The sequence below is a fragment of the Pan troglodytes genome, chromosome 19 (genome assembly GCF_028858775.2).
Source record: "Pan troglodytes isolate AG18354 chromosome 19, NHGRI_mPanTro3-v2.0_pri, whole genome shotgun sequence".
Lineage (NCBI taxonomy): Eukaryota > Metazoa > Chordata > Mammalia > Primates > Hominidae > Pan > Pan troglodytes.
The window spans coordinates 56,391,194-56,400,924 of record NC_072417.2 but is presented as its reverse complement, the minus strand read 5'-3'; the positions used below and the strand labels follow the sequence as shown (position 1 = coordinate 56,400,924).

General features: G+C 51.5%; 1 protein-coding gene across 2 annotated transcripts in view; it reads left to right on the top strand.

The window, feature by feature from the left end:
- Nucleotides 1–1,120: 1,120 nt before the first annotated feature.
- HS3ST3B1 (heparan sulfate-glucosamine 3-sulfotransferase 3B1) overlaps nt 1,121–9,731 on the top strand; it is a 50,027-nt gene continuing 41,416 nt past the window's right edge. For both annotated transcript variants that reach the window (XR_675343.5, XM_523782.8), the window contains exon 1: nt 1,121–3,991. Coding sequence is in view for 1 of the 2 variants with exons in the window: in XM_523782.8 (XP_523782.2) it covers nt 3,438–3,991 (554 nt within the window). In the remaining variant the exon portion in view is untranslated. The remainder of the gene's footprint in view (nt 3,992–9,731) is intronic.

Below are 9,731 nucleotides of genomic sequence, written 5' to 3'. Positions count from 1 at the left end.
AAACCAACCAAAATAAAACATAAACCTTATAGACGTGCTGAAATACAATTCTCTCCTTTCTACATTTCCGAATACAAACATTTTGAATGAGTTTATCAGAGGTAAACCTTTCCCTCGGTTTTAGTGGTGGCAGTTTGCTGATGCCCAGGGTCCAAGCGTGGGGAGCCCCGCACTGCTGAGCAAAGGTTAAGGGCAGAAGCTCAAACTGGGTTCACGGTTAATTTGGCTACCAGCTCTGTCCAGGTTTGAGCCTTGGGTTCTGCATCTGCGGAATGGGAAGACGGTTGGGAGAGATGGCCCTTGCCAAGGGTGGACCGAGAGCGACCGCCGCGCGTGGGAATTTCACGGCACAGCCTGAGACTCTCTAGAGCAATGGGAGGATCAGCTAGGTGGGCAAAAGGGCCAAAGCGTCAGTTCGCCGCCCAGGTCGTCCTCTGGCGCCGCTTCCCAGCCCGCCCAGGTGCTGTCCAGGCCCCAGACGACCCTCCGACCTTGTGCCGGGAAGGCCCCGCGGCGCGGTGCGCACCGCGAACTCCCCTGTGGTTCTCAATAGTTGGAATTGAAAGGATGCCGGGTGGGTCCGGCCCGAGACTTAGCTGTGGGAGCTCAGCTCTGCGCTGCAGTCAGAGCAATTTCCGACGCCCACATCTTTACCTCTACTCCCTCCTTCCCTCAATCCACCCCCGGAAAAAAGAAACGCCAAATGTATTCAGCTGCCTCAATTTGTAATTGCTCACTTATTAGACTTTACTAATCCTCAGGACAGGGACTTTTTATATTGGGATTGTCAAAATCCTTAAAACACTGAAAGACTCACACCCAGGCAAGCCTGAAGTTAGCCACGTGGGAGCTACAGTTCGCCTAACACACACCTATACAACATGAATTTTCCGCCTAAATAACATAAAATTTGAAGACACTCCCTACGGAGACACTATTTTCTCCTCACATTTCCAAATAGAGTCGGGCTAGTGCTCAGAAATATATTTGTTCTCATGTTTTAGAAGTTTAAAATAAATGGATTAGATTATAAAATTAAGAGCGAATAAGTCACTTCGAAGAACAAACACAACGTCCCAGAGAGACACGGAAAGAAAAGCTAGAAAGAAGTTATTGCTGAGAATATAAAAGCGGGAGGGAAATCCTCTGCCTAATTTATTTCTCCCTCAACAGTTTTGTAAGAAAACGTTTTGGGCTCAAAGTAGTTGCAAAGAAGTCTCCCGTAGCACAGCCGGGGCGCACGGGTCCGGTGCTCGCAGCTGTGCTATCTGAATCCTCTCTGGCCATTACCGCTGCTCAGGCACATTTTCAAACCAGGGGTGCTAACGTCAATCTGGCTTTCTCCGTTTGCTTCCGACGAGGGGGGACCGGACCCAGGGTGGGGCTGCGTAAACTCGGGGACACTTGGGAACATTTACTCAGGAAGTGAGAGGGGCCGGCTGCTGGTGGCTGGTCCTGGACAGCGTGGTCGAGGGACCAGGGCTCAGGTCGGTTCCGCTGCGCCCGCCGTCGCCGACAGTGAAGTAAGTACAGTGCGGGCGGCGGCTCCCGGTGAGTCACTTCGTGAGTGACACTCAGCCCCGGGGGTCGCTCTGGGGTCGGAGTCGGAAGGAATGTTCTGTCCCCGGAACCGCTTGCAGCCAGGAGTTGGAGGCCCTCTGGCCCCGCAGAGGCTGGGTTATAGGCATCGAAAACTTCCTGAACACGACCAGTATGAATTTGATCTCGAGCTTCCGAACTCCAAACGCCTGGGCAAGAATTCAGCAAAGCGCAGCACCGCTCACCCGCACTTCCCCCAGCTAGCGGTTGCTGTTTCTTGGAAGACGCGTTTATCCGCCCCAGTCCCGGGTGGGTGGGTCATTTTGCCAAAGAAAATGTGGTTGGGGGTGACTTCGAGTAGACTTTCACTATTAAATAAGTGCACCTCAGTGATGGATTTGTTCCAAATTGATGTTTGACTTTTAAAAAAGCGATGGCGAATGACAACACGAAACAATCAGTGTCACAGGTTAGCAAATCACACTGTCTCCTAAATTAAGGCAAATGTTGGCTTTATATCTATTCAGGAAAAAGGGGGAGATGGAAAGTTTTCTCAAACCTAACGTCTCCAACAAACTCATATCCAGATAAAACTTCCTACACATGACTCCCACGCACATGTTTCGACCAGGAAACTTTTGTTTACCAGACTCTCTTCCTGGTAATTTCTCCTGTCTCTTTTCCCCTCCCCAACCTACTTTCGGCAGTTTGGAAGGCTGGAGATTTTTGTTAAGGACACTTTACACTAATCTCAGTTAACCGGCAGGCCAAGCTAACCTGGCAAAGAATAAGAAGGAAAGACACACACACACACACACACACACACACACACACACACACACACACACACAAGACAGCGATTTCCAAACATCCTTTCTACTTAAACTTCCTAATCCCGTGCCTGTCCCAGAAGGGTCTCCGAATGAGTCCCCGGCGTGGGTTGGCGGGGGGGGGGTTCCAGTGCCTAGTGCATCTCCGACCCTGCTCTCCCTCCTCCAACCGCCTCCCTACTCTGCAACACGTAAGCATCACGAAACCTCCTGCGAAACATCTGGATGGGGACTCGTGTCCCAACATCTGGGCAACTACCGCCAAGGCTGGCTTCTAGGGAACGAGTGCGGAAATGCGTGCGGGTGTGGGAGCGCACCACTCAGTAGGGTAGGACCTCTCCCAGCGCTAGGTCACTGCAGCATTCTTCCCACCATCTGCTCCTGTCACCAGCCCCTAACTCCGCCCCTCTGGGCCCGCCCCTTGTTCCGAAGCCAATAGCAACCCCTGACCGCCCTACACCGCCCAGAAGCCTTTCCACACCCCCTCGTCCTGGGAGCGGGTTGGCTGCTAAGCTCTCGGAGAAGCTTCTGTATTTGCATGGCGTTCGGGGTTTTTGGTAGGTAGAGCAGCCCGTCACTCTGGAAGGCCGGGACCGCCCACTCCACCTCGGTCCACAGCTCTCTTCCTGCGCAGTTCGCCTCCGCAGCCTCTGCGGGGAGGTGCCGGGGCTGCTCGAGGCTCAGTTCTTAGGACTGCAAGGAGGCAGCCCCGGCGTGCGGCGGTGCGCACAGTCTAGAGTGGCCAGGGCGCGAGAGTGCAACGTCCTCCTGGCCCCGAGCGCGTCGTCGCGCCCCGGGAGCAGACCCTCGCCCAGCAGTTACCGCCGTCCCGACTTTCCGTTCCAGTAGCAGCTCCTGCCGGGCAACATGTCAAGAGCCGCCGCCGCTACAGCTGCCGCCGCCACCTGGGGAAGAGCAGCAGCAGCAGCGGCGGCCGCGGGCACACGGGGGCAATAAACCGAGCCACCCGGGCGTCCAGCGTGCCGGGGAACCCTCTCTGCGCTCACTGCCCGGCGGGACCCACGCCATGTGCTGAGCCATGCCCCTGGCCGCGCCCGCGGGCAGCGCATGGGGCAACGCCTGAGTGGCGGCAGATCTTGCCTCGATGTCCCCGGCCGGCTCCTACCGCAGCCGCCGCCGCCCCCGCCGCCGGTGAGGAGGAAGCTCGCGCTGCTCTTCGCCATGCTCTGCGTCTGGCTCTATATGTTCCTGTACTCGTGCGCCGGCTCCTGCGCCGCCGCGCCGGGGCTGCTGCTCCTGGGCTCTGGGTCCCGCGCCGCACACGACCCGCCAGCCCTGGTCACAGCTCCGGACGGGACGCCCCCCAGGCTGCCGTTCCGGGCGCCGCCAGCCACCCCACTGGCTTCAGGCAAGGAGATGGCCGAGGGCCCTGCGAGCCCAGAGGAGCAGAGTCCCGAGGTGCCGGACTCCCCAAGCCCCATCTCCAGCTTTTTCAGTGGGTCTGGGAGCAAGCAGCTGCCGCAGGCCATCATCATCGGCGTGAAGAAGGGCGGCACGCGGGCGCTGCTGGAGTTTCTGCGCGTGCACCCCGACGTGCGCGCCGTGGGCGCCGAGCCCCATTTCTTCGATCGCAGCTACGACAAGGGCCTCGCTTGGTACCGGTGAGTTTCCCTGCCAGGGGCAGGGTCTCCATCATCGATTCAGACCCTGAGCTAAGGGAGACATGGCGTATGATAGGGAATTGGCAGGGTTACAGCTTCGGACCACCCGGGGTAGGGCAGGGAAACTACCGCAGATTGCGCAGCGCATCCTGTCCGGGTGCGGTGAGGGTTGCGCTCCGCTTGGTTCTCGTCACAACCCACAGAAAGTTCTCGCGGAGCACTGGTGCCCTTGAATTAATCAGGCGATCTCGCCGCAAAGAAGAAGGGCAGCGACTGAGACCGCCCTCAGCAAAGCGAGCCACCCTCTAACCATGGGGGTATCCGACTCGAATCGTATTTTATGACTCGTTTTAAATTTTTTCCTCCCGGAGCCCGAGACGCTGGGAATGTTCTGAGCCCCTTTGGTCGGTCTCCGCCCTCAACGAACTTCTAGAGCAGCTTCTGCTTCCCAGATGGGGAGAGGGGGTGGGGGCCGCGGCGTCCCGGCGAGGCCGCAGAGTCTGTTAACTTTTTGTTACAGTCCGCCTGGTTACCGGAACCCCAAGGGGGTCAGACCCGCCTCGCTCGCGAGCCGCCTGGGCTCGGGAGGGTGAGCCGGGCGGGTGGCCCGGCGCCTCCGCCTGGCGGGCGGGCGGCGCGCGGAGCGTGGAGCTGTGCTGGTCCCTGTCGGGCAAAGGCGCGCACTGCAACCGGCTGGAGCGGCGCGAGGCTTTGAAGGCGTCCGGGCCTCCGGGCACCGCCGCCCGTTTCCGCCTCCCTGGTCTCGGTGCTGGGATAGGGAAAGCAAGGACGCGTGTCTCCGCGGGGCTTTTACACGTCCGGAGCAAAGAATATTCGGGGCCCATTGATTGAGAAATGAGGTTTGCTTCGAGGTCGCGGCTTCCGGAAATTCTGTTCTCGAGTCGGGTTGCGGGTCAGGTTCCAAAGGGACAGCGGCCCCGGGGTCATAATCACTACCTCTGCCCACTGCTTTCCGCAGCTGCTGGTCTTTGGGGTGAGCTGTTGGGTTGCCCGAGCTTCGGGTAAGGCGCGAGTGGGCAGGAGGTCTAGATTTCGGCCTCCGATAACTGTCTTCGACTAGGGGCCCAGGTACCGACCCCCACATTTTCGTTGGGGTCTCCACCCGTAACCCTAGCCAGCACGACATTCAGACACCCCTCCAGGCCCAATTAGCTTCACAGAGGCTCAAGACTTGGGAAAACAAAAGAGGAGAAGATAACTGAACCCCTCTCCCTGTGCCCACCCCACTGTCGGGACCTGGGTGGGTTGGAGAATAAAAGAGGGCTGACCCCGCGGATTAAAACCGCTCCCTTCCCAGCCTCGTCCTACCCCTTCCCCTTTGTCCTTAATGTTTTTTTATTATTGTCAGGAGTTGCCCAAGTCTCGAGGTTTAGCCAGCCGTGACAGTCACCTTTCCCACCGTTCCCGGGCTGTGACCCATTCTCGGGACACTGGTGGATGAGAATGGGGTCTCTGGAGTCCGACGCCTGGATTCACGTCCTGGTTAGTCGCGTGAACCTCGGTGCTCTCATCTGTGCAGTGGGAATAATGCAGGTTCTGGGCAGGAATGGGAAGAGTGAATGCGCTGGTACGGTAAGGTGCCTCGCAGGCACGTGAGGGCCTCTCTAATTGTTAGCTATTGTCACCGATTGTATTGTTATGACTTCTACCACCACCACTCCCCCTCCTCCTGGGATGGTGATTCCAGGGCCAGGCGGCAGGCTATAACTAGCGCCTTTCCAGGTGGAACCCGCCAGAGCCCGAGGCAGCCTAGGATTTTCTGAGATCAGACACACTTGGGGCCGGGTTGGGAGGAACTGGCAGGAAGAGGACTGAACCCTTAATGTCAGGCGGTTTTGAAGCACCTGGGGCAAGCTATGGAAATCCCCACAGGAAGGCTCACGCAGTCTCTTAGGAGGCTGCCCTCCACCTGCCACGTTCTTTTTGATTGACTAAAAAACGCTGAATGAAGAACGAAGTGGCGTGGAAACCCTCGCCACGCGCCTGCAGCGGACAGCGCAGCCCCGGAGGTTCGGGTGCGGACTTGCGCCCGGGGGCTGCGCTGCGAGCGGCCACGCATGGCGGCTGGACCCGGGGGGCCGCAAGGGCTTGGCTGGGCCGCGGGAGGCGGGAGGTTCTTCGTCCTCCCGAGCCATCTCCCTGAACTGACAAGCAGGACTCCCGGGTCCAGGAGGCACAGGGCCCGGGGCGGTGACCCGGCGGATCTGGCGGCCGGAGGAGCCCACTGTAAATGCCGCAACTGGCCCCAAACACTGCGTTCCTGGACTGCACCAGCAGCTTCTGGCGCGGCCGCAGAGTTGGTGGATATTTTCCAAGGGGGAAAAAATCTTTTAAATGCCATCTGTTTACTTTAAAAATGTTGATTACTTAAGAAAAACGAATGGATGTCTGGGCAAAGGTATGGACGTCACAATTATTTTGAAGGCGTCCTTTTTAACTTTAAACAGACCACGCCAGGAGGAGACTCCTGACCCAGAGCGCATTACCTAAAATCTGGTACCCAGAGTGCACCCTTCGCCCTCGTTGGAGTTCTCTCCTCTCTGCCAAGCTTTGCTCCGTGCCAGAGGTGTGCTCCATTGTACCTCCGCTCTGTCCCTGCAGTCAGGCAACCAATTGGAGAAGAGTATAAATAGTAATTAACCAGGGAGAGTTGTAATTCAGAAACCTAGTTAAAACAAGTCCTCAAAAACTAGAGAATATGAGAGTGGGGAGACATTTTGAAGGCATTAAGAACAAAAAACGATGGGCACGAATGGTTGAGTCTGAGGATCAGCATCGTAATCTGTTAGAGAACGAGGTGGTGGCTGTGTCTGTGAGTCGTTAATGGGTTTAATCGGTTGATACACAGCCGGCTAGTGGCCTAACCAGTAGCCCAGGGCCTGGCAGATTTGCATGACATCTCGGAGTTTGATTGCTCTTCCTTCCACTTGGCAAAAGGGGACACCATCAGCCGGATCAGGAGGGGTCATGGTGAGATGGAACCCACCGAGGTGGTGTACAGAGCTGGCGCTGCCACTGGCCAGAGTGGCAGCCTTTCTACCTCCTTAACCCTGCAAAAATCAAACGTGCTAGTACGCACTGTCCATCCACACTAGAACTCCAGTTGGTTTTAGTCTGCGATGATGACTCTTCTGGGTTGACTTTTCCAATTCATTATGCAGCCCTCTTGAAGCAGGCCTCCCAAACTTAGCAGGCACCAATGAGAACCTCACAGAGAGGCTCATCAAGCAGGCTGGTGAAACTGGGTGTTACTTCCTGTTCCATGGGTACCCCATAGTGTTTGGGAAACACGGGGCTGTGGTTCAGGAGAATTTCACGTATGCTAAGATGGAGAAAGAACCTGCCCTTTACATTTAGGCTTGGGGTGTTAATTTAAAGTTTGAATGACCAAAAATTAAATCTGTAACTTTTAAAGTTTCTCTTTGTGATTTTACTTAAGTGTTGGTAGATATTCTTAAATTGTAATGACCTCAGTTTGGGAATTAAGTTAGCCAAATATTGTGTAGTTATTGTTTGTTATACAAAAATATGCCTTAGACTGTACAGCGGCAGAAACTCCCTCTACCACCTCGGCCCCCCTTTCCATTCTGCGTTATACAAAATAAGCTGACAAGTTAATGCTGTGGCCCACATTAAACAAAGTATATTGTATGTGTGTGTGTGTGGCATAATAAATGGTGGTAGCTAACACTTACCGAATGTTTTCCCTATGTTCCAGGCACTGTTTCAAGTTTTACAGGATTAGCAAATTTAATCCTCATTACAGTTCTGTGAAGTAGGTACTTTTACAGTTGAGGAAACACAGGCACAGAGAGGTTAAGCAATTTGCCCAAGATCTCACAGCTGGGAAGTACCAAAGCTAATACACCAACCCAGGCAGTCCTGCTCCAGAGATCATTCTGGACCATTCTGGATCACACTTCCTCGCTTAAGTGATTGAAGCAAGATATTTATCATATAGCATGGGTCCAAAACTGAGTTTGCTTTAGAAGAGTTTGACAGCTTTCTGACATGCCTTTAGTGGTCTCAGCGCAGACTGCAGATTTTGTCATTCACTTGAAAAGAATATCAGCCCCCAAGCAGGATAGTTACTACATCTAACATTGGTTAATAACTAGAGTGAGGATAATCACACCACTGTGTCAGTTTCATTTTTCTGCAAAGGACAGTTAGAATCAAGGGAGTCACTAAAATGGCAAAAAATCCCTCAAGCATCCAGACAGAGAAAACATAGCAAGTGTCCCTCTTGAGGAGATTTATCCTCTGCCATTTGTCCTTTTTAAGGCTGGGAGGATGTGAGGTTAAATGACATGTTCCAGAACTTCTTGGAATTAATTTATTCATAAAAAGAGCGCCCCCAAATCAAGTTCATAATTAACTTGTACTGATTAACCAGCAGACAATTATAGCTAACACTTCTAGCAGATTCATTTAGAATGAACATAGAAAACCCTGTAACTTCAGAAATCTCTCTCTCGAAAGCTGATGGCTGAAAATAGCTATATTCCCTACATTTTAAATTTAACAAATGCTGAGAAAACAAAATTGCCTCCTATTTTTCTAGTCTACTTCAGAAAACCTGGTAGCAAAGAATGTTTCTGTCTTCACTGAGGGAGATTTAAGATAAGATCTGGTTGGGGATAATCCATTTTGAAGTAATTACACTCTCTTAGTCCCAGAGTTTAAACCAAGTATGTAACTCACTTCCAAGATGCTGGGTGAAGATAAAAACAAAAAATCTACATTTGTATGCAACAATTTGAAATACAAACCATCATGTTACAAAGCTCTCAAGATTTATTAGCAAGACAGTGGAGCATGTGTTGAACTCTGTTTTTAATTAGGCACCTAAATTAGACCATAAAATGGTTGATTAATCTTTTACAAGTTGAAGGGAAAATATAACATAAATTAACCTAATCATAAGTGTTTTCCCAGATGCTCTGGGTTAATAAAATAGTCAAAATTTAATAGCAACCCATTTGTTTTAGATAAATATGATGTTAAAATATATGAATTAGATTACACTTATTATCTTCCAAATGATATGTTATCAGGTCTCTAAAAATTAGGTTGCAGTACATGTCTTAAAAATATTTATCAAAATAGAATGCTACAATTAGGAATTACATGTTGGCTAAACTAGATTATGTTTTTTAATGGAAACTGATAATTGAAAATTTACAATTTAGCATAGACTAGTATTTGTGAAAGATATTTTTCCAGCTAGAGTTGTATTGCTTGAAACTTTAAAATGACCTGTCACAGCTTCTGTGTTTCTAGTTTGATGTTTTAGTCTGAAAAAAAAAAAAACTTTTTAATATTTTGAAAAGTCAATATGTCATATAACCTCATTCCACATATGTATGCTGATTTATCTTTTTGTTTATAATATGTTGTAGGAATAAGGTTTTCTGGTTATATGAAATGACTCCTTGAATCACTAAAATTATTTATAATTAAAAGCACACCAGGAATTTTTAAAAAAACTCACCAGTCAGCTAGTTTTATGAATCAGGGAGGTGGCATTTATTTCAAGGTTCAGAACTGAAATACGTGACTCAGGCTGCTTGCCGACTGGTTTCTATGTCAGTAGTTTTTTGAATACTTTATGTTCTCACTCTATGAACATGGAAATTAAGTTGATTGACAGAAACACAAAATGCCTACTCTAAAGGCAGGGCATAATGAGCATTTCTTATGCTGTGAATAGAGTTAG